The sequence below is a fragment of the Piliocolobus tephrosceles genome, chromosome 14 (assembly GCF_002776525.5).
Source record: "Piliocolobus tephrosceles isolate RC106 chromosome 14, ASM277652v3, whole genome shotgun sequence".
Classification (NCBI taxonomy): Eukaryota; Metazoa; Chordata; class Mammalia; order Primates; family Cercopithecidae; genus Piliocolobus; species Piliocolobus tephrosceles.
Window position 1 is genome coordinate 84794876 of NC_045447.1, and position 25911 is coordinate 84820786.

Genomic DNA, 25911 nt, shown 5'->3' on the forward strand with positions numbered 1-25911 from the left:
TGAACCTATTTTATATTTCTTTTTATGACACTAGAATATTGACTGAAAATTTCTTGACATCAAAATATGGTCGTAGTGTTATGTGAAATTTTTATTTTAGAATTCAGCCTTGACAAAGTCATCTTATTTATGGAAACTGTTAATTTGTGGTTCTTATCTACCCATGTTGTTTTTGGTACATCTCAAATTAGAGGGTTTTGTGAAAGGAGGTGTAGTCATTGAAGTGAGGCAGATCTCTACGCTATGGCATTTGTGTCTCCATTTAAATACTGCACTTATGATCTGGAGCTTTGTAGATGAGTCACAGAGTAGTTTAAAATAGGCCAATATTCAGCCAGTGCTCAGGGTAATCAACAAAACGCCCCGCAGTTTGCTATTAGTATTCTGTTCAAATGCTCTCAGTACAACCCACACATACAAATATATTTCTCCGAATGAATTTAATTACCTGCAAATTACCTGCAATATTAGAGTTTTGTTCCTAGATTTAAAAATGAGAAAATGCATTTAGAATTCAATGGGATTCTAAGAGCTAATCTTAGGTTAATGACTTTCGAGGAAGAGCCCTTCCTGTGACCCCCATAGATATTTTCTATTAGTTTATTCAGACACAATATGAGAAAATTTTAGCTATATAAAAAAACTTGTTAGTAACACCGCAATTCGGCACTTAAAAGACATAATCACCCACAGAATATCTAATTCTCTAAAGAAAAATGAAATTTCATCATTTGCTAGAAGCCAAAGCAAATTACTAAAAGTTATATTAAGGGCACATAAAGTTACATGTCTTGCCTGAGGTCACAGAGAATAGCATATTTTTCTCCTCCTGCTTTTTTTTGGTAAAAGTTGCCACTTCCTCCCCAAATGTCATGACTCTGGTCTACAAGTAACACCACAATTCTTCCCAGAAAGGCAGGAAGCATTGTTAATAACAGCATTATGGCCACCAGGGCTAGGCTGTCTGGATTTAAGCTGTTACCTGTTGGCTGTGTGATCTTGTGTAAGTTAGTGTTGATGTTCTATTTTTCATATATGTAAAATGGGAACTATAATAGTGCTTATCTCATAGGCTTGTGAATATTAAATGAGTTAAGCTTTGTAAAAGGCTTAGAAAAGTGCCTGACACATAGCAAGTCCTGCACAAGCATATGCATTATTCAAACAGAATCCTACGATGCTTTTTAGGAAAGAGTCACTGATATACTCCTTCTCATGAAGTAGCACAACTAGTGGGCCAGGGCCCCTGCGTACAATGCAGAGCTCTCTCCTGGTGTTAACAGTGCTCTGCACATCTGGTGAGTCCAGTGGTGTAAGGCTGGAGAAATAACTTTCACACTTTAGAGAGGTCAGAGACCACCAGTTCTTTCCTATGTTTGAGAAACGGAGATACTTAGCAGATTTAGGAGGCTTGATTATAGAGCAGTCTTGCAAACATTCCATGCAGACATCTGCTTGTTCATTCATTCATTCAACCAACAATATTCATGCCTTCTGTGTGTCAGGCACTAAGTTAGATATAGAGATATACATAATATTCAGTTCTAGCCTCAAGGAACTCAAAAAGTTGTATGTCAAGTATTCTGTAATTGATGGGTGCTAACCCCAAAATTTATTCACGTAAAACAACATTTATTTGTTGTGTTGATAATTTTGTGGGTCAAGAATTTAGGCAGGCACAATGGGGATGGCTCATTTTTCTCCAGCATACCTAGGGCCTCAACTGGAATGGTTGGAATGGCTGATGAAGACTACAATAGCTCAACTGTGACCATATGTCTGGGGCCTCAATTCTGTTCCATGTGGCATCTGTTGGGGCTAGAATATCCAAGATGGCTTCCTTACCTCCAAGTCTGGTACCTGGCCTGGTCTGGCTAAAAGAGTTGAGGGTTGGCTTGCATTGCTCTTTCCCTGTTGGTTGCAGGGTAGATGGACTTCTTACATGGAAGCTGGCTTCTCTTAAAGTGAGGGTTCCAAGAGAGAGCATTCAGAGAGGCTCAGGCAGAAACTACAAGACTTGTTGGAACTTAACCTCAGAAGTCCTAGAATGTCATTTTCTTGTACTTGATTAATCTAAGAAGTCACTAAAAGTAGCCCAGAATCAAGAAGATGGAAGGAATAGACTTCACCTCTTGATGACAGCATAAATATACACTGAAGGAATATATTAATGGTGATCATCTTGGAGACAAGCAATGACATCAAGTGACTCTGTTCAGATGAGACATCAACAGTGATCTTTTCCATATTTTGGTGATAAACAGCCTCAGTTGCCTTACTTTGAATTGTCTCCTCTAACAGATCATTATAATGAGAACCACCATTTCCTTCAAAGTAATACTCCAACTATTCATAAATGTTTCCAAAATATTATTACTGATTTGTGCATAGAATCTACAAATATTTTCTCCTTTTGATCCAGCTGCCTATTTACATTTATTTGGCATTTAGTGTGTACCAGGTATTTCTTTTAGACCTTGGTGCCTGGTCAGAGACTTTTTTGCCATGGATACCATCATCACATTTTGTGCCTGTGAAATGCTGCATATAAGGGACATCTTCAGTAATATGTGTGTATGCTTGGGCCAGCCCTTAAGGCCCAGGTTAAGTCACCACCAAAACCAGGTTTTTTTTTCTTGATATCTTAATTTCACTTTGGGGTCTGTTTGGAGAGATAAAGCAACAGCAGCACCTGTTGATGTTGCCAATTTCTGCTAGAAACTATCTTTTCTTTTCTTTAAACTCAGAGAATGTTTGGAAATGATTGGGCCAGGTGTGGTGGCTCACATCTATAATCCCAGTGCTTTAGGAGCCTGAGGCAGCAGGATTGCTTGAGGCCAGGAGTTCAAGAAGTGAATTGACCGCCCAACTCAAAAACATATATTTGGTTCTGTTTCTGGATACTACTTTATTCCGCCTTTGAATTGCTTTATTTACTAGTGAGGGACATGAGACAGGTGATTTGATCTTTAAGGCTTCATCTCCTTATCTGTTGAATAAGGGAGCGTATGTGTTCTTAGGTCCATGTATTTGGGAAAAAAGGAGATCATGCACAGAAAGCACAAAATTTGACTTCCTAAAATATTTTTCCAGTTTTCCTCATTCTCTATCTACCTTGGTTTGGGTCCTCATCATATCTTATTCAGATGGTACCAACAGACTGCTAATTGGTTTCTTCTCTATCTTCCTCTAGTCCATTCCCCACAGTGTTAATTAAATAGTTCTACACAGCAGACATGATTCTACTGCACCCTTCTTAAACCCCTGCAATAGCATTCCATCACCAGCAAGATAACGTCTCAACTTGCATACAGCATGTAAGGTTTGTCTATGGTCTTGCTCCACAGCTAGGCTCATCTCCTGCCACTCTGTCACCCATATCCTGTAAATACGGAATCTCCCAAGCCCACCAGACTCTTGCATGCCACCATATCTTCAGCTTGCTATATCTGCTACTTGGACTATTCTGTAGTCCTGACCTCATCACTCAAAACTCCTCATTTAAAACTCAGCTCAAACTTCGCCTCCTTTTTCTTTTTTCAGCTTTTATTTCAGAATCAGGGGTACACATGGAGGTTTGTTACAAGGGTATATTGCATACTTCTGAGCTTTGGAGTACGGATGATTAAGATTCAGTTGTAAGACTATTAAGCTTTAGTGAAGAAACGCTAATTCACTTGATTTAATCATCCCACAATGTAAACATATATCAAGACATCACAATGTATCCCGTTATTTGTCAACTAAAAATAAAATTTAAGAAAATGTAAAAAAAAAATCACCCTCATCTCCTATGTGAAAGTCTCTGATGACTGCTCCCTTGGTGCTCTCAAAGCACTTGATACATATTTCTATGATTATTATATTGCATGGAAATTATTTGTCTTACTCCAGTAAATGATGAACTTTTTGAAGCAGTGATTGTTTCTTTATTCTGCGTGTACCTTAAGTTCTAGAAGAGTGCTTGGTTCAATGTTAGCTATAGAAGAATCTTTGTGGATTGACCGAGTGACTGAGTAGCTGCCTGCTTTACGTGGGTGACCAGGCGGTCGTCCCCATGCCTCTTTGTCCTCATGGTGGGATGTACTTCAAGCCTATTTGGGAGAATGGGAGATAAGGCATAAGGTTTTACCGTCCAGCAATTTGGTTTTCTTGATCCTTTTCCTTTCAATCAGGTTCATCTCTAAGAAATATTCCTGGTCTCTATCTGTATCTTTCTGTTGTTGTTTAAACTCAAAGGGTGTTTAGAAATGATTGGGCCAGTGGTGGCTCACTCCTATAATTCCAGCACTTTGGGAGGCTGGGGTGGCAGGATTGCTTGAGGCCAGGAATTCAAGAAGTGAACTGGCTGCCCAACTCAAAAACATATATATATATTTGGTTCTATTTCTGGATACTACCTCATCCCTCCTTTGAATTGCTTGGTAGTTCTTGTCAGGAACAGATTCTTATTCACTTGCATCTCTCCCATAATGCTTAGGGCAATATCTTGCCCATAGAAGTTCTCAATAGCTGTTTGAAGACGTTAAGAGTTTCAGTGATATGAAGGTAATTTCACTCACTTAGATGTTGGTGGTTTCGACAACACAAAGTAATTATATCACATAAAAATCAACACAACATACATCTATATTTTTTCAACTAGTTCCATGTCATACATTGAAGTGGTGAGGCTAGTTTCACAATCTGCTATAGGAGACAGAATGACATAATTAAGATGCTATGGTATGGTGCCTTTGGCTGCAATACAGCTCTTTTATTTACCAGTGAGGGACCTGAGACAGGTTATTTGATCTCTTTAAACCATCGTCTCCTTATCTGTTAAACAAGGGTAGTATATGTCTTTTTAGGTCAATGTATTTGGGAAAAAAAGAGATCATGTATGGAAAGTACCTGGCACTGTTCCTGGCACATAGGTGTTAAATAATTGGCAGTTGTTGTTATTAAGAATAATAGGGGCTTTTGCACCCACAGGGAATCCCAATGATCCCTAGCTCAGAGCTGAAGCAAAGTAACCGGCATGCATATTAGCTGGAGGAGGCCATCCCTATGGGGGATAGATTTCAGTATTTCTGTGAAATTCAGATGAAGTAGGTCTGTGAATAGGAGGGGAAAGGCCACATTTCAAAGCCACTAAGCTGGGGTATCAGTGCAGAGAGCTCATTAGCTCTTGGATGATATTCATCAAAGTCATGCAAACTGGTGTTGCTAAGATGCCCTGAAACCATTACTCTTAGATAATTTTATGCCATCTTGAAGTCAAACAGGTGTTAGGATAAGAATTCATACTCGGCTGTAACCTCCTACTTTCATATTTTTGAAGTCTGTATGTTGTAGAGAAGGCACAAATCAGAAAATTCTACTGAGAGATTTGATTTTGAGGATAAAAGAATGATACAGTTTTAGAGCAACCATTCTATGGATGAAGGATCCAAGGTCTGTGAAGGTGAACTGATTTGCTTAAGATGATATAGCTGGTAAGCATAAGAGCTGGATTTAGAAGCCAAGAGAATCAGGAGGGAAAAATCTCTGACAGTGACTTATTCTAACCTAAATATGTAGGTTCAACTTAGTGTATTAATGTAAAGTTAGTGATTTGTTTAAATGATTGGCTGCAAGTGGAGATTTTCTCTATTTTTTTGCTTAAGATGCTGCATCTCATGTGTGTGAAGACTCAGCAATGTGATTTCAAGGATCCACTACTTTCTGAGTTAATCCCCACTTAATCAGATGTCCAATGTTTCTTTTTCATTGCTTAAATGGCAAACTAACATTTTATTCAACAATTAGAAGCCCTAAGAGTAACTCTTATAAAAAGAGCTAACTGTAACTGATAGATGTTGATGTTTTCCAGAAAACGCCAGTTGGATAGAAAGTTATAGAAGGTTGAATGGCACATAGAGACATGACCAATAGATAACACGGGCTGGTTAGGAGATTACTTTTCCCAACTTTTTATGAGGATCAACTCCAGATACAAATGGCCTCTATTAGCTAAGGCCTGTGAGAAACAGTTGCTGATTTTGCTTTAGAATCTATTCTAGAAAGGTTCTTCACCTTTAGGGCTTTTCCTGAGGTTTTCATCCAGCAATATGAGGTAGATAGAAGGATATTAGAGAAGCTGTCCATCACCAGGCAGGATGATGATACAGTCTGTTTGCGAACAAACTGTATGTACTGCTGCTCATAAAGTGATCCTTTCTTATGTTTATTTTTTCGTTTATTCTTTCTCTTCATTCTTTTCCTTCCTTCTTTCCTTCCCTTTTCCTTCCCTCCTCCCCTCCGCTCTTCTTTCCTTTTCTTTCCTTGTTCTCACCTTACACTCCTGAGCCAGCTATGATAAATCAGAAGGCACAGATACACATCGAAAAGGAAACTGAAGGTGGGTGGTGTGGTGGGGGTGAGAGTGGTAAGAGAGGCACTTAGTCCCTTCTATAAGACAAGCTTTGTGCTGTGCATTTTACACATGGCATTTCATTAGACAGATTAAGAAAATCCTCACCAGGCTGTAAACTCCTTGGATGCATGGATGGTGCATTCTATTACTTATACACTCTCTTCTCCCCTTCCTTCAGTGCTAATCAAGGTACAGAAGACAGGCTTTTCTGCCACCCCTTATCTTGATCTCCCTTACCCTGCTTTCTTACCCCATAGCATACATCTTCTAAAATATCATATAATGTGTTTATGGATTATGTTTATTACTTTTGTCTATCTAACCCTGCTAAAATAAAAGCTCCACAAGGGCAGGGATTTTTGTCTATTTGGTTCACTAATGCATTTTTGCCATTGCCTAGAATAGTGCCTGGAACATAGTAGGTGTTCAAAAAATATCTGTTGAATGACTGAATACATATTGCTGACTGGAGGAAAGAATATAATTAAAAGTATGGAAAATGTCAAATAATATTTGAGATCTCTCAGACATTCAAGGCTTCTCAGTTTGGTGGAAACCAATTGCAGAAATACTAGAGCTGTGTTATCCAATATGGTAGCTGTTACTCACACGTGGCTATTTAAATTTAATTATAATACAATGAAATGAAATTTAAAATTCATTTCCTGAGTCACACCAGTCACAGGTCAAGCACTCAGGGACTCTGGTTCGACAGCACAGATATGGAAGATTTCTGTCCTCACAGAGAGTTCTTTTTTTGAGACAGGACCTTGCTCTGTTGCCCCGCCTGGAGTACAGGGGTGCAATCACAGCCCATTGCAGCATCAGCCTCCTGGGCTCAAGCAATCCTCCCACCTCAGCCTCCCGAGTAGCTGGGACTTGGCCTCCTGAGATGCCACCACACCTGGCTAATTTTTCATATTTTTTGTAGAGACAGGGTTTTGCCATGTTGCCCAGGCTGGTCTCGAACTCCTGAGCTCAAGGGATCCACCTGCCTCAGCATCCGGAAGTGCTGGGATTACAGGCATGAGCCACCACACCCAGCCATATCATCAGAGAATTCTGTTGGGCAGTGCTGCTCTGGAGATAGGCAGGGCAGCCAAACTTTTCATCTTAGGCAGGGACAAGCGGGACATTTAGATGGAAAATCCTGAACAATATTGGCTGTGTCTCTGTCGTGTCTCTTCTTTCCTCTGCCTTCGGTTATGAATGTGCGCAAGAGTTGAAGTGAAGTGTTGCCAAAGGATACAGAGACTGCCACATGTCAGGTGGATTCTCTGTTGCCAACACTGGAAGGAAATCACACCCTCTGAGTTCATTCCAAGTGCAATCCCATCAGCGAATATTGCCATAGCCCAGGCAAGAGGAAAAGTTATTTATTTATTTTTTTAATTATTTTTATTTTTATTGTTTTAGGACCCATATAAAAGACAGAATCAGAGCTGGACTGAATTTTTGGGGTCTCCAGGCAGACTGCAACACTGGCCTCCTGCAATCGACTGGTCTTACACATTGGTGCAACGCTTACTCACAGGAGAAGTTACCCAGCATATGAGAGAAGGAAGAGAAGATGGAATCTGGGTGCCACCTCCTCTGTTGTCTGGAAAAACTCAGACAAACTCAAAAACTTGACCTCAGATACTGGGACAAACAAAATAAACCTTTTGGAGTTACTGGGTCCCACCCTCTTAGAGGACAACATGGTATAGCTGCTAAGGGCCTAGCTCCAGCTCCCGTCAGTCTGGGCTGACCGCTCTCTAGCTTTGAGATATTTAGCAAATTACCTAACCTTTCTGTGCTCAATTTCCTCATGTATAAAACAGGGATAATAATTATAGCCACCTTGTGAAGTTTATGAAATAAAGTGCCTAGATCAGCCTGATGCATGTAGAAGCTCTAAAAAATATTAATTTCAAATTTTTGAGCATGCCGCTGGAGAGAGGGTCAGAGGTGTGGGAAAAGGGGAGGGATAAGTTTAAATTCTCTTTCAAAGTAACTTATCAAAATATTCCTTTTATTTTACTCTATGAAACACTGGGACAAATATAAGTGTCTCTATTTTTGTTACATATTTATGATAGATTTCTAGTTTTTTTAAAAAAAAAATTCTCATGCATTTTTAATAGGCAATTGCTCAGTTAGCTTGTCTCTCAGTGTCCAGATCCAAGCAGCATCCCACACTAAAGGGTTTCTCATTCTTCATCTCCTGTGTATTGTATCTGTGTGGAAAAGGCTCATATGATAGATGATAACTTAAACACTGTTGTGCCTTGCAGAGTCGACGAAAAAATGGACCTTTTGTTCTATTTTCCAGACAGCTGGATGTCTTATTTTTCCTGTTGGTTTCATGATTTAATGCACTACGTGATGATTGCCTGGTAGTCTTATAGCTATGGGGGTATCTATAAGATTTTGGCTTTATTTCAGTTCATGAAATAACAAATAAATTCATGGCATGTTGACTCCAAACTCCTATCTTTGCCTCGGCAGACACTTGTTAATCTATCTTAGTATGCTTGCTTCTGCACTGAGATGCGATCTCAGAATCATGTTAGCACATCATTCCAGGAAGCCTCTACTAATTTATTGGAGTTGACACTCAGATTTAAACTACAGTTTACCCTTGAACAACAGGGGTTTGAACTGTGCGGGTTCACTTATACTCTAATTTTTTTTCTTCCTCTGCCACCCTTGAGATAGCAAGACCAACCCCTCCTCTTCTTTCTCCTCTTCCTCAGCCCTATTCAATATGAAGACAACAAGGATGAAGACATTTATGATCTCTTCCACTTAACGAATAGTAAATATATTTTCTCTTCCTTATGGTTTTCTTAATATTTTCTTTTCTCTAGCTTACTTTATTATAAAAATATATTATACATGTAACATATAAAATATATGCTAATTGATAAGTTACCAGTAAGGTTTTTGGCCAATGATGAACTATTAGTTAAGTTTTTGCAAGTCAAAAGGTATTCATGGATTTTTGACCACATGGGGGGTTGGCAACTCTAACCTCATGTCATTCAAGGGTCAACTGTATTTGTCATCAATGCGTTAGTGATAATAAAGTCTCAAATTTACTATCAAATGGCAAAAACCAATGAGATGATAGGGTTAAACAACTCCAAATTTTAGGTTTGTCTCCAAGACACTGAATCGTGGTTCTATGGATTTAGAGGAATGGATTATTTACTGCTTAAGACTTTTAGAGGTTTATGCTCATGGATGGACATTTGCTTTGCATGGAATATCCCAAGAAAACATAATAAATATGTACATCGACTCTAAGAGAGTTGTCCAACAATTAGGATAGTGCAAAAAGATGTTATTGAAACTGAATGGAGACTTTTCTAGACAACAGTAGTGCAGACTTGAGTTAATCTTGAAATCCTACTTTAATGCATTTTTAGTGTTTCTCTGACTGAATAAGCTTTTATAGCATGTATTCACTGTTCTATATAGTTTTCATAAATCCTGTGGTCCATGATCAACATCTGAGAATTGCATGAGGAATCTGGGGATTAAAAACATCCCAAACATTATTTATTATTAATAATACCACTAGATGAGGCATTAATCCACTATATCCCTAGCAGCTGTAGATCCTATTGTTGTCCAGGTTGATTCAGAATCTACTTTCTCTAAAGGAAAGGAATGAAACACCAGTACATTTTATTATTTGCACCTCACTCAGATAAATTTGTGGATTTTAAATTTATCCTTACTACATGTAGTACCCTTACTACATCTTTTTGTGAGACAGGCTAGGTTGTGAAACTTCAGAGAAAAATTTGCTAGAAATTAAATAGGTAAAGAAATGCATTTGTACATGGTAAGGCAGAGAAGCCTGTGACAGCAGGAAGTGCTTGGAGAACAGTGGGGAGGACAGCTCCATTGGGTTGTAGGGTGAACAGAAGGTTTGTTGAGTGAGAGCTGGCTCTAGAGAAAAGCTGGGGTCAGGATACAGTGGACCTTGAGTCCAAGCAAAGGAATGTGATCTTGACCTGTAGGTCAGGGGTCTTCAATGGGGTTTCACAAAGAAGCCCCTGGAATTTTCAGGAAGAGCTCCACAGCTGCCTCAGAGCTGCCTTTGTAGGTGAGAGTCAGACAGAGAGAAGGAGGCTCTAGGAAAACAGTTCTGAAAGTATGGTCTCTGGACCAAAAGCATAGCATCACTTAGGTATTCCTTTGAAATGCATATTACCTGACCTCAACCAGATTTATTGAATTAGAAAATCTGGAGGTGGAGCCAGCAATTGTGAGATTTTTTTTTGTAGTTTTTTTCCTCTTATTTTAAAAAAGGCATATCTAATTGACAAAAATTGTATGCATTTATGGTATTTATGGCATGTTTTGATATGTGCATACACTGTGGAATGGCTAGATCAAGCTAATTAACATATGCATTAACTCACATACTTTCATTTTATTACGGTGAGAAAACTTGAAATCTACTATTAGCAATTTTCAAGTATACACTACATTATTACTGACTATAGTCCCCATGATGTACAATACATCTCCTGAACTCATTCCTCCTGTGTAGCTGTTTGTTTACACAAGCCCTCTGGGCGATTCTGATGCAGAATAAAGTTTGAGAACCATAGTCTAGGCCTCCTATCCCAGCTTTGACAGAGTAAACCTGTACCTTGTCTGTGTTACATGTTGCACCTCTACCTGAGGTTTCACTTGAGAAAGAATTCAAGGGCTTCAAAAAAGTAAAAATCAATCAAGGCAAGTGGGAGGTTAGGACTCTTTAAAGGTTGTTCATTCCAACTGTAAAGTCAAAGGAAGCTGGAGTAGGACACTGCAGATGCTGAGTTGCCAATGCTGTCCCCTGGGACCCTGAATCTCAGACAGCTGAAAGAACCATCATTTGCCAGCAACCAGCACCATTTCACTTCTAAATACCTTTGCTTTCCTCTTCCTCTTTTTTCTTTCTCTTTTTAGATTGGTTATATATTTTGAGCTAGTCAAAAAATGATTTGCAAAAGAAACAAGGAAATCAGTAAACTGAATGCCCTTAAAAACTCCATGTAAATAAAAATACTAAGCAATAAATCTGTCCGTCCTGTCAAAATGAGTATTTTTATGGCACAGCTTGCTTTTCAGGAAAGAATGTTCAAGTCTGACAGATGTTTGGAACCAAGTACAGCTGTGGGAAAGAGAAACGGGGTGATTGATGGTAAATGCGCTTTTCAAGTCAACAGGGTTTCAAAGACAAAATTCGCCAGAGGGTACAGAGGGCTTGTGGTAACAATGCAGTGGCTTGTGAGGAGAATGCATGTGAGGCCCAGAAACCAAGGAAGGTATTTTTGAAAACATCAGAGAAGTGTGGGCCATAGACCACTCTCAATGGAATCACCGGGGGTTTGGGTTTTATATACAGTTTCTCGAGCCCCACCCCATGTGCATTAAAGTCAGGATATTTAGGGGGATCTGGATCTCCTAAAGCTCTCTAGTTGATTCTCAGACATGCTGAAGTTTGATAACCACATGTTTATTTGGATTTTTGTTGTTGTTGTTGTTAAACAAGTAGCCAAGAGTTAGCTAAGGAAATCTCAGAGGAATGTAATCACTAGAGAGCTCTGAAATCATCACTTGGCATTGACGGGCTTTCTGAAAGTTGTAGATGATGGTTCTTTAAAAGGGATTTCTCTATCATAATGGATTACACAACTATGTTTTCTCTGATGTTTGCTCTTTATGTTCAAGGACATTCTTTCCTAGAGAGTTTTGCTCAACTCCATACTCTTTAGGAAAGAGCAAATTAGTCCATGTAGAGAGCTGATGAGCCAATTTAGATCAATGAAACTTTTCCTCTCCATGGTGCTTTCTTCCCTGAAGAAGAAACTCTGGATAATTTTTTTAAAGTCAATGCTTCATTCTTCTCATGTTGATACAACATGAGGGATCAAATAGTGAACTCTAAGACAAACGTATTTATTTTATTTCTCACTTTCTTAAATACATGGAGCTACTCTAGCCCTATAGAGCTTGGACACAACGACACAGGTTGCAATATATCTATGTCTTTATATAGACTACAGGGGCAAAAACTGCTGTGGTGTTGTCTCCATGACACTTTCTCCATTTACTCCAAACTATGCTTCCTTCTACCTTCTCAGAATTCAATAATAGCATCTAATTGAAAAATTATTTGTTAGTATATTAGTTCAAATAAGATTATGTGGACATCTCTTGAGGAAAATTATACTACTTTTCATAGCACCCATAGTACCTAAAACAAGTATTCAAAAATACCTGGTGATTGATTTGAAAAGCCATATTATCAGTTCTATCTTTAAGTCTTCACTTAAATTTTAAGCTTATGTATACACACAGATTAACATATAATACGTATATATAAAGTAATCTTATTGGATTCAATTTATTCAATTAATTAGTGTATATAAATTTAATATAGACACACACACACACACACACACACACACAACCATCACCACACTATCTCAATGAATTTGTCCCTTTTATCAATTTTCTTCATTCTATTTCAGATTAATTATTTCTCTGAATTGAGTTATATAAGGGAGGGTCAAATATTAGTTCTTCTCAGTCCTCCAGGCTGACCCTCGGCTTAGATCCAGTTTTTGATGGAAAAGGGGAAGAGGAAAAATAGAGTCATTCTATTGCCATTTTGTGGATAATTAACATACACTGTTCCATTGATAGGATTCTCGTGAAGAATGCACCACACATTTACTTTATCCCCTGTGCTCTTGTGACCCTTTGTGCCTTTATCAAAGCACACATAACCTTCTAGTTATCTGCACTCATGTCTATGTTTTAGTCCCCATTATAAAGTCCTTGACAGCTAGGGCTGTGCCTTATTCATCTTCCAACAGGCCCATGCATATAGTAGGCACCCAATAAATGTTAACTAGGAAAACAAGTTACAGTGACCCTTTTTATAAGGGAAACCACCAGTGTTCTTTGTCTGTACAGTATGTTTCCAAAAAAAAGAATCAAGTTTTGACATGATTTCTTGTAGAAAATTTTAGAAAAGAGACAAGGTAAGATGAAATTAACAAAAACTATAATGGACACTTGAAGCCAGCATGCTTGATATGTCTCCTTTTTTCTCACTTAACATTCCAATTATGTCTAAATCATGCTGGAATACAAACCATTGAGATCAATTTCGTTCTTTTGGCAGGTCTTATAGAGACAAATGATTAGGGTTTGACACCCTTCAGCTTTAGATGGAAATCTCTGGAGCAGCAGGAGAAAACAACAGTGACCACTGCACAGAATGACAGGCCCTGGGGATTACAGACTACATTTGCGTTTCTAAAATGTCCAGCTTTCTGGCGGCTTTCTCATATCTTTGGTCATTTTGATGTATATTTGCAGAGAAACATGCTTTTGCCACATCTCTGCTAGGAATATATAGTTACATAATTTGAAGCCATACAACGTATTTTTCATTTTTCATCTCCAGTTAGCGTTCATTTATGCCTTTGCCTCAGCTAATCAAATAATACAGGGAACCTTATTAAAAATCCTTTAGGCAGGAAAGTCAAATTTTTATTAGCAATGTATTATCTATTCTCCTGCTCCCAAGCCATTGCTTATTTATTCTTCCCAATATCCAATACAAATTCCACTGACACACAAAAATGTGAACAGTCTCTTGGTGTTTTCCCCACTGATAATTTCCCAAAAGTTAATAACAGACGACTAAAAAACTTGAAGGCTTTCTGCTACCAGCAAGCTCTGCTTCTTGTCCTAGAGTATCTAAAAATGGTAAATACAGATGATTATTTCTGGAATGAAGATGCCAAAATAAACATAAAAGTCAATAATAAAATTTGGATGAATAAGGAGCACCATTTTGGAACACAAATGCATTTGGATGCCTTTTTCACACTGACATTTTTTATGGGCGAAGTACCTGCTCACTGATTGACAAATGATGGGCTAGACAACATTTCTCTGCAATCTGACACTTTGGTTGACCATTACGAGGCAAAGTAATCTCTGATTTCAATGTCAGGAGAAAGGTATGGTATTCTCAACTATGCATACTACAGCTCATATTGCTCCAACACAAAAATAGAATCCTAGTATTAAAAAACTTAGGTGATTCAAATACTATTTGGGTAGCATGAATCTCTTTAACTTTGTCATGTTTAGTCATTCATGATTTAGAAATAAAATTTGATAATATTTCTAAAGCAATAAAATTAATTAGGGAAAGTGACTAACTTTTAATTAGCGACTCATTCTAAACTACGACAGATGAGAAATAGAAAATCCATTATGCCAATGAGAAAAAAATGGGAGTTTGACTATTTCTTTCAGGTACTATATGCCACAGAGCAGAGATAGGGAGAAAGAGATTCAAACAAGAATTTAATTGCAATTGTCTTTTAGTTTATCCAAACCCATTTGGATAGTGATAGATGCAGTCTGTCTTTTTCTATCCTAAGTAATCTCATCTACAAAAGCTAATCAGTTTTGTCAATTACAAATTACTTCCAAAGTGATTGTCTTTCAAATTCACATTCTAGAAGGGAATTCAAAGATAAAACAAAGTTCACAAAGGTTAAAATGTAAGGCTTGATTTTTTTTTTTTTTTTTTTTTTTTTTACTCCTTTAAGATTATAAAATGAAAGGCTCTATAGCTGAATAGTTCTTGGATCTGTATTATTTAAGAATCTTTAAATTAACTTAAACATTTTTAATCATATTTAAGTTACCAAAGTAATTGAAAAGATACTGGTGCAGCCCTGAAATAAAGGTTTCATAAACAGGATATATGTGTTCTCTATATCCAATTTCATTTGTACAGTGATGCACATTTATATAGATTTATTTATATGATCATGTAGTTGTGGATTTACATTTATTTGTAGTGAAACATTTCCAACACTGTCGGACTTTATTAGAAATAAAGAAGAAATCCTTCCTGGTGAATAAGGTCTAGGTGGGCCAATTTTTTTTTTCTCTTAACACAAAGTACACTACTGCAAGATAATGTTATTTGGAAATGATTTTTAAAATTGGCTGCACATGTGTGGCTAGACAATTTCTTATCAAGCTAAATAAACATGATGAAATTCTTGAAGTTATTCAGATGGCACAGAGAAACATTCTGACTTCGTTTTATCATGATGATTTTATAATTGCTTTCCTGGAGCAAGAGCACACTTCATCATAACTACATATAAAATACAAAACTTCTCTTTAGACTTCTATTTTCTTAATAACCATTTCTAAATTTTTCTTACAATTTTTAAAGTTTTAATTTTAGAACGTCTTAGGATCGAAAATTATACTTAATTCTTTACCTCCACACTAGTTATATGCATAAACTCATATTCTTGGATTATCAGTCATTATTCATAGTTTGTGTAGATCCCATATAGATTGTGCTTTTGCATATTTTGACTATAAACATTACAAAAACTGCTAATTAAAGTTAAAAGAGCATATTTTTGGCCAGGCACGGTGGCTCACGCCTGTAATCCCAGCACTTTGGGAGGCTGAAGTGGGAGGATCACGAGGTCAGGAGATGGAGACCATCCTGGTTAACATAGTGAAACCCCGTTTCTACTAAAAATTCAAAAAATTAGCCAGGGGTGGTGACAGGTGCCTGTAGTTGCAGCTACTCGGGAGGCTGAGGCAGGAGAATGGCGTGAACCCGGGAGGCGGAGCTTGCAGTGAGCCAAGATCGCCTCACTGCACCTCAGCCTGGGCGACTGTGTGAGACTCCATCTCAAAAAAAAAAAAAAAAAAAAAAAAAAAAAAAAAAAAAAAAAAAAAAAAGAAAAGAAAAGAAAAGAAAGCATGATATTTTTGACTCTTAATTTTGGGGTTGGTGTATAATGGCCTAGGCAGGAAAAGAGAAAGAATCCACATGACACAGGGTTGATCAGCTTGGACACTGGCTTACAACCAGGAATGCATTGGTTTTGATTTCTCTGGAATACCAATGGTAATAATAATAATACTAAAGTATAATGAAAAGAGGAAGCTGAAGGCAACTGAAGTGCATTTGAATATTTAAAAAAGAGTATCACTGAAGTACTATACGAGGAGCACTACAGCACACAGCATAAAACACATTTCAGTACATGTTCATCATATACCAGCAGGGATTCTGGCCTGGGATCTTGGGCTGTGTGGCTTTGGACAAAGCGCCTAATTTAAATAATCTTAATTTAAATAATAATTTAATTTAAATAATCGAGGTCCCACCCAGTTCTAAAATACATAATCTTTCTTCCATATTAAAGCAGGAAGGGCAATCTAAGTAGTTTAACATATTTATATATAACTTATTAAATGTTTTAACATTTTCAAGGTAGACAATCCAAGATCATGGTAAATAACAGGCACTGGATCCTGGCTTTCATTGTGTATACACCTGAGAAACCTGAAATGCTGAGGTGAACAGTGTACTTTTCCATGAGTTTTCTGGAAAAACAAAAACAAAAACAAACAAACAAAAAAACAGAAAAACAACAGATGCATTCTGAATGCAAATTTGCATCTACTTTGTAGGAATACCATAAAATAATGTGCAAACTAGAAAGTAAGAAATAAGCCAAAGCTAAAAACGGTATTAAAATTATTGTTTATTTCTGAAAAATAGAACAAATTGCTAGATTTAGAGAAAGGAGAACCTTGATTATTTTTATTTATTTATTTTTTTAAGACAGAGTTTTGCTCTTGTTGCCTAGGCTGGAGTGCAATGGTGCGATCTTGGCTCACTGCAACTGCAACCTCTGCCTCCTGGGTTCAAGCTATTATCCTGCTTCAGCCTCCCGAGTAGCAGGTGCCACCATGCCTGGCTAATTTTTGTATTTTTGGTAGAGATGGGGTTTCACTATGTTGGTCAGGCTGGTCTTGAACTCCTGACCTCAAGTGATCCACCTGCCTTGGCCTCCCAAAGTGCTGGGATTATAGGCATGAGCCACTGTGCCTGACCCTTGGTTAAATTTTTAATAAAACAAAGCACAATTAAGAATCTTGAACTCTGGGTTGATTGTAAACATAGAGAAGTTTGGGTACATATTCTCTTTTTAGGTTCTGAGCTATAAAATGGACTAATATTTACTATAAAAAATAATATAATAATAGTAATTTAACTAAATTTAAATAGTTTTGAGCTATAAAATGGACCACTCATTTACTATCAAAATATAATAATAATTTAACTTTTTTTTTTTTTTTTGGTATCAGGGCTTTTGGGTTTGCAGTGTTAAGCTGGAGGCTCAATGCCTATTGTTATTCCTCATTTCACAAACATAGGTTCATCTACTAATGAGGTAGCTGTGCCGTTTTAATGGCTTATGTGGAGTACTGGGCTGCTGTCAAAGATGAAGAAGGGGATGGGGAGAGATGGGATGGTACTGACTTGTCATGCTCAGTCTCTATTTAAATAAAGCAGGCTAGGTACCAGAGGGATGGGTACGAAAGGGATGGAGGAGGGAGCATCCTGCTGTAGGTGAGCTCACTTGTATTTTTGTTTTGTAATACTTGTCTACTTATTAGACTTACTGTGAGCATCTTGAGAGTGGCAATTAATTGTATGTTTTTCTTTTTTACATCTTAATGTTCAGCCTAGTGCATGGCACCCAGGAAACACTTAATGTGTATTTATAAAAGGCACGAATAAAAGACTATCATCTCATTTGAGGCTTTCTCCTCCCCACAAATTTCATGTGTTAGGGGAATTGATTGGATTAGGAAGTTCCTTATTTAACACATCAATGGCTCCCCTGAGTTTTACCCCCTTAACCTCACTCACACCTTGGGATGGTTTATTTTGATCTAATAATCTGCAAGGGTGCTGGATTTCAGCATTTGCTCAGTGGGAAGTTGGACTGGAGGGGAGTGCTGTGAAGGGGGAATCTTTCCTGGGATTGGGGGGTTTGGACTGTTGAAAGTAGCATTAGGAGCCTAACAGATCAAGGAAAGGGCGTGAGGCATTCAAAAGGAGTTTACAAAAGACCAGAGTAGTTACCATTACAGAGATTTGACTTTCCCCGCCCATCTAGAGAAGCCTGATGGCATGGTCTACCACAGATCTTCACAGTGGCTTGGCAATGCTGGTGTTTGGAGGCCAAGCCTGGAAGCTGAACAACCCAGCTTCTCTGAAGTTACCAACCTGAACCATCTGGTCCAGACTGGTTGTGCTTCATGTGTTAAAACCCAATTCCTGCTTCTCCTTACTGGGAGGAGGAGAAGGAGATACGAAGACAAGAAAAAGGAGACTACAGCCTATGACCTCCTCTCTCTTCCTCACCCTTGTTATTTATCCATGTAGCTTTTATAGAATTTCCCACTTCACAGGACATTTAGAATATGTTCCTCTGTTCTTCGCCCCAGCCCTCCCATGACAGACATTTTTTAGACAATTTGTTCATAGCTTGTTTTGATTTGAGGTCTTGGTTGAGCTACTCAAAACATAATCCACTCATACCCTCATTTCCAAACAGGCTTTAAGGTTCTTCCATGGGGCCTGGAAAGTTACCTACCCGCCTTCTTCTGAGTATTTATGCCCAAAGGCCAGGATGTCCGATGCCCGTCCACTGCCATCACAGACAACCACCGGCACGGGAGGAGTGTCTCGAAGGTACTCCAAAACAATCGAGATCACGTTGGGTCCCCCTTCCACTATGAGCGCCACCACGGGAACACCTTGACCGATTCCTGCATTAAAAAAGGAAAAGAAAAGGAAAAAAAAGGGAAAAAAACACAAAGCCAGCAAACCAAAGAAACAAAAAGAGAAACAAGAAGCACAAACTAAAATTACTGAGCACAGGGGAGGTAGCAGCAGATGAAGGGATACAGTACTGAGCAAAAATTTACAGAAAACCCTTCAGCCAGATTTTCCCACCAGAAAGTCTATTGGACTTTGCCCTCTCCCTTCAACTCTCAGGATGCTGGGGTCAGCGAAGGCACGGGGTTCCATACTTTACAGGGGAGGGCCTGGGGTGAGGAGGGAGAAAAAGGAATTAGTCAACAGAAAAAGCACAAGACCAGCAACCAGCAGCGTGGAAGCTGAACATGATCTGAAGCAAGTCTTTTATCTTTCCAATCAGTCTGTTTCCTATATGAAAAGTAGGAAGTTAAAAAATGCCACCTCCCTGCAGTTATCACAGGGGTAAGAAAATGCCTACATGGTTCTTTTTATTAAACACTATCAAAATCATCTGCGGACATATTTTAACTTGTTGAATGAACTACTGGCTGAATTATGGGTCTATCTTTGACCATAGATGATCAGATTAATTATTGATTTTTTTTTTTTTTTTTTTTTTGATGGAGTCTTACTCTGTCACCCAGGCTGGAGTGTAGTGGCACAATCTCAGCTCACTGTAACTTCTGCTTCCCAGGTTCAAGCAATTCTCCTGCCTCAGTCTCCCAAGTAGCTGGAATTACAGGCACGTGCCACCATACCCAGCTAATTTTTGTATGATTATTGATTCTTAACGGCACGATTGTCATGACAAATTACCCAGGAGATATGGTATCTGCCATCTGCCATTATTGCATATGCCTCTAAGGACCAAGGAGCTAGGCACGTGATGTGAGTTCAGTTAACATTTGTTGGTTCAGTTGAATTGTTTCCCAAAAGTATTTAAGCTATTTATGCTGAGCCAGAAGACATTGCTGTTTTCAGGTGAAAATTGCTTTAATTGCTGTATGCATGGTTCAACCTAACCTTAAAGAGAAGTAATAAAATCAAATGTCCATGAGAGACATGATGAGAAATAAAAATTCATTTTTAAGTGACATTTCAAGTATGATTCATCATTGAATAACTTCCTTTTGTTCAATTTGGTATCACATTGTATTTTTTCTCTCTGCTGCCTCAGAACAGTTAAGGAATTGAGCAGTACCGTAAAAATGAGCTGGTCTTAGAGGGCACACACAGCAGTTATCTTAAAAAAGAAATAATCAAAATTCTGTACCACTTCCATAAATATAAACCAAAATAAAACAACTCTTGGATATCTGAGTTCTCCCTTTTACTTCTTTTGCTTTGCTTTTGTCTGATATCAAGAAACTGCATCCCCGTAATGAGTAATAGTTTGGGATTTGGTTTCTTGCTTGGGTAAAAGATATTTTTGACTTATGTGACCTGTTTTACTTCTAAAGTATAAATACTTTAGTCTCCTAGGGCTTTACCTCCTTTAACTTGATGTTTTTCCTGGTTTGATTTTCATCTTAAAGGAATGATTCAAAATGCCAGTTACACAAAAGTAGGTGCTATTTTGCATGTCCACTTAAAACACGTAAAAGAAAGTGATGACTGTTGATCAAGGCAAGATGCCAAGATTTCTTTCAGTTCCTAGAGGGAACTGGGAGAGAAAAGTGACCTGGGGACCCATTCGTTTTCTGTGGATGGAGAGGTCTTGAGAATTACTCTTTCAAATACCAGGAGAGGGAAGTGAAAGGCCTTGTTGTTCTGTTTTGACCCAGGAGCCCTTAGTGACTCAAATGATACATCTCCTTAAGGCTCTCTTTGGGTGTCTGTAAAGGAGATACTTTCCTTATTGCTGCTGATTATGAAGATTGAGTAAATTCCTGTTGAAAGGGGCTTTAAAGATACAGGGCTGGCCAGGCACGGTGGCTCAAGCCTGTAATCCCAGTACTTTGGAAGGCCAAGGTAGGCGGATCACCAAAGGCCACGAGTTTGAGAACAGCCTGGCCAACATGGTGAAACCCTGTCACTGCTAAAAATATCAAAAAAAAAAAAAAAAAAAAATTAGCTGGGCGTGGTGGCTGGTGCCTGTAATCCTAGCTACTCGGGAGGCTAAGGCTGGAGAATAGATTGAGCATGGGAGGCAGAAGCTGCAGTGAGCCAAGATCACACGATTGTGCTCCAGCCTGGGCAGCAAGAGTGAAACTCCATCTCAAAAAATAAAATAAAAACAAAAAAAGATTAAGGGCTAACACAACATTTCTCTTTGGGAGGAAAATGTGCTGTCATAAAAATATCCACCCCATAGGAATTTGTATTTTGTAACATGCCTTCGAAAAGATAGCCTATTTTCCATTGTTAAAGGTTATTTTATGAGGTATTTCCCAAAGTATTATGTTGGTGCAAAAGTACTTGTGTTTTTTGCCATGCTATTTATTTTTTTCCCTTGATTTGCTTTAGCACATGCTCCTATGTCATTGACTTCGTATTAAAGAACAATACCCTATATCTGCTGTTTTATATCAAATGATATATTTAGACCCATTCTAGGATCTTCTAAGACATCCTAGAATTTGCCAAGTTCTGACTCTTGGATTCTGTCAGTGGAATCTTTACTCCAACTCACAGACCAAGTGTGATCCACTCAGTATTCTCTCTCGTGCAGGGAGAAGTACTTAGCATGGACCTGCTACCGTGTTCCAGTGATCTAGCATCTACAAGACAGCAGGAAGACGGCTGGAAACCTCCTCTCCCTTTGAGAGCATACATAGTGAAAGGATCAAATTTCATAGGCTGATTTGTTTGAAAGTAATAGATGGTCAGTTTATTCTCTGTCAATATATTTGTCAATGCATCAAAATATTACAACTTCTAGAAGTACAGAAAGATTTTCAGGATAATGGTTTCCTGTATTTGAAATAAAACTAATTACCAATTAAAATGATGAAAACAAACATATTAATCCAGAGCTGAACGCGCGCGCGCGCACACACACACACACACACGCACACACACACAAACTTAGTCAAATTTGGTGCCAAAAATTGAATGAAGCAAACTGTCATCTTTTTCATAAATATTGACTATATCTATGCTTCCAAATTCTCTCTTATTTTTTTCAGTGATAATACATGGACATTTGTTCCATGGATAATAAAAGCCTTTATAGGCTACGAACAAAAGCAGTTTTGAATTTCTTAGTTATGAGAGGTGGAAAATCAAACTATGCCTAAAACTATCATGCTTAGTGTAAGTTAAACAAGGTAAGTTAACACTAAGCCTTTCTGTCAGGTCACACACACACTTACACACATACACGTATTGTCTTCATTTCTGGCAAAAGAAAATGACATCAGATAACTAGTAATGACCTAAAGCAGTCTGGAGCCTATTCTTAGAATATGTTTGTGAATTTGATGAAAGCTAGGGACCCTTTCTCCAGAAAAGTAAACATACATGTGGGTAGACACAAAAACGTTTCTACGCAATTTCAGGGGCTTTATGGATCCTTAAAAACTATCTTAGCTGATCATAAGCCTGTGAATACTTTTTTAACAGACCCTTGCAAAACCCCACCCTAAATTAAGCATATTGATAGATCTGCAACGGGCATCTCTTTGTGTTATTTTGTGAAACTCACTGAGGCCTCTGACACAAGTTCTAGGATAAATCTTTGAACAAAATTCGATGCCCAGGAGGACTATATCACATTATTACCGCCCAGTTATATTGATGGGCTAAACCGTCCACAGTGAAACACTGTGTGTAGCAGTGGTCTGCAACCTTTTTGACACCAGGGACTGGTTTCATGGAAGACAATCTTTCCATGGACTGCAGAGGGGGGATGGTTTTGGGATGGTTCAAGTGCATCACATTTATTATGCACTTTACTTCTATTATTATTACATTGCAATATACAATAAAATAATTATACAACTCACCATAATGAGGAATCAGTGGGAGCCCTGAACTTGCTTTCCCATCTAGGGTTCCCATGGTCCCATCTAGGGATGATGGGAGACAGTGACAGAGCATCAGGCATTAGGTTCTCATAAGGAGCATGCAGCCTAGATTCCTCGTATGCACAGTTCACAATAGGGCTCACGCTCCTATAAGAATCTAATCTGCGGCTGACCTGACAGGAGGCAGAGTTCAGGTGATAATGCGAGTGATGGGGATTGACTGTAAATACAGACGAAGCTTCGCTCACTTGCCAGCCATTCACCTATAGCCTGGTTCCTAATAGGACATGGACTGGTACCAGTCTGTGGACAGGGGATTGGGGACTCCTGGATAGGATATCACTCTACTCTCTCTCCAGTCTCCTCTTTCTTTCTTGTTTTTCTTTTTCTGTTCACACTTTTTTTTTTCTAAACTACAGCTCGAATATAGGATATTTAAAAAAACTTTAGCAAGATTCACAATCTTACAAATTAGAATCTGCAGGATAAGACTTCATAGAAAAGAAACAGCTTTTTAGAATGTCAAGAATGCTACATTTTTTATTTGTGACATAAAGAAAACATTTTGGGAATCCACTGCATATCCAGCTGGGCTGGATTCGTAGGGCTCACTGCCATTTTCTTTATGCCCATAAAGAAACTGATGAAGTGCCTTTGAAGAGCCTTATAAATTTGTGTCTCACTCAGCTAAACCTACTGGCCATTCATTGAAGACAAATGAATAAAATAAAAGGTTGTTTAGATTTAATTTAAAAAATACTGTAGGAAAAAAATTACCTAGATTTTCCCAGGTCCCTTTTGTGGTGAATACTTGTTCTTTGGTTTTGGAATAAAGTAAGCCAATTCCTTAATTGATTGCAGTCATTTTTCATTTTCTACCATCACCAAAGACTTGCCATAGTTCTCAGAACTTTCCATTAGAATTTTATTTGAGAGCAATATAAGGTTGCTTTAAGCAGGAATAGGCAAGATGCTCGCCACACTCTCCAGCTTTTGCAATTTTGGAACGGAAGCATTAGAGCATCCGAAAATGTGAGCTTGAGTAACAGATTTAACAGCTCTGCATTCTACAGGGTTTTAGGTTACCCTAGGGCTTTCTAATTACATACTGAACCCTAAGTCCTTGCATAAGATAACCTCTTAGATTTTTGTCACATTTTGTTTCAACTGCTAGGCAATTCAGCCGGGACTCCCAATAAAGCTAAAAGTGTCTAAATTGCCATAAGAAAAGACTGGGCAAGGCATTGTGAGGGAGAGAGGTGGCAGGAGTGAAAGAATGTCTTAAAATTCCAAGCAGTCTTTCTTCTTCTTCTTTTTTAACAGCAACTAATTCTCTCTGCTGATATGAGACCATAATCTATGATCAGCTCAGCTATTTGTGAAAACATTTGTTGTGTAATAGTAAAATGCCTGGGTAACTAAGAATTTCGATCAAACTAAATTAACTCTTGGGTTTTATGTCAAGGTCACCCACAGATGATCTAAAGTGCTTATGGGCCTGAAAGATAATCTATTTGCTGTTGGAAACTGGCCCATATTTACATGGAGATAGAGCATAGAAGATCATTCTCTACCTACATCTTAATGACTATAGGCCACAGATTATTACAGTATAGGTCACTTAAAAAGGGGATTTGCAGTTTAAGTGAGAGATAAGTTCCCGAAGATCTTGAATAATTCAATACTAAGTCTATCAGTGGTGGCTAGATACTTGTGTTTACTAGCTAAAGCCATGTCCCAATAACATGAACACAGTCAGCAATTCCCCACCTTGCCAGCTCCAGGGTTATATGATTTTTGTTGATTTAAAAGTCTGTGTAGAGAATTCATGTGTTTTGACATTATGCATCCATGGAGAGAGAGCAGTCAAGCTATTCTGCCTCGTTTTAATGGGTACCAATTTACTGCCTACTTGAGAAATAATGGCTGAAGTTTGCACACTACCACAGCTCTTTACAAATAGTTTCAGAATTAGATTCTTGATGTCCTTAACTATTTAGTGCATTTCTTCTGTGGTCTGGAAAGTGTGAGATGAATTTATGAAAACTACATAAATCTGATAATCAGTTGTGCCTGAAAATAGTCAAAAGTATTTTTTTTTTCTTAGTAAGTTTAAGGTGCTTCTTGCAATTAGGAAGATTCCCAGTTGTGAATACATGAATATTCAGGTACAACTGTGGAAATATTATTGTACAGACAGAGAATATTTTAATATGTTATATTTTTGCAAAAGCAAATGTGACTAGAAATCTTTGAGCTATTTAGGAGCAGAGTGAACCCAAGAAAATATCTAGGGATGACATTTGAAAATAAATGCATTTCATTTTAACTAGAAGGTCTCTTAGGTCTTCTATGGAGGCAGGTATTTTGGATATTGCCTTCATGTTATAGAGTTAGGAGAAATTATCTATTCAAGACAGCCTAACTATAACTGGAATGTGTCTGACCTTACTTGTAAATGGGTAATAAACTCAGATATCTTTTAGTGAAAATCTGTGATGTAGCCAACTGGTGAATGCCAGATCCAATGCAAACCAATCCTGCACGCTATATATTTTTTTGCCACTATAATCCTGCACCTAAATTGATGCTCAGGAAAGCATTTGGAAATAGGAAGTACCACACAAGCTATTAAACAGTCGACACGCAACAAAATGTTTCCCTTCTAAATATTTATGGTTCTCTAGACAGAAAGAAATTCCTCGAAAGATGGCTTGGGTCCTTCCCTGAGGTTGGAACTTCCCAAGGCATATGTTTCCAACCCACTTTGGGACTAGGCAGGGGTAAAAATAACATGAATTTCTTAAATGCCTTTTTCTCTTATTACCCGTTTCTATGGCAACTCCCTTACTGATATTTAACTTAAT

The 25911-nt window shown here is 38.1% G+C and overlaps 1 protein-coding gene across 33 annotated transcripts in view; it reads right to left on the reverse strand.

The window, feature by feature from the left end:
* The window catches only part of TRPM3 (transient receptor potential cation channel subfamily M member 3), a 908811-nt gene that overhangs the window by 226675 nt on the left and 656225 nt on the right, over positions 1-25911 (reverse strand). For all 33 annotated transcript variants that reach the window (XM_031934069.1, XM_031934067.1, XM_031934070.1 and 30 more), the window contains one exon: positions 18910-19084. In XM_031934069.1, coding sequence (XP_031789929.1) covers positions 18910-19084 — 175 coding nt within the window. The remainder of the gene's footprint in view (positions 1-18909; positions 19085-25911) is intronic.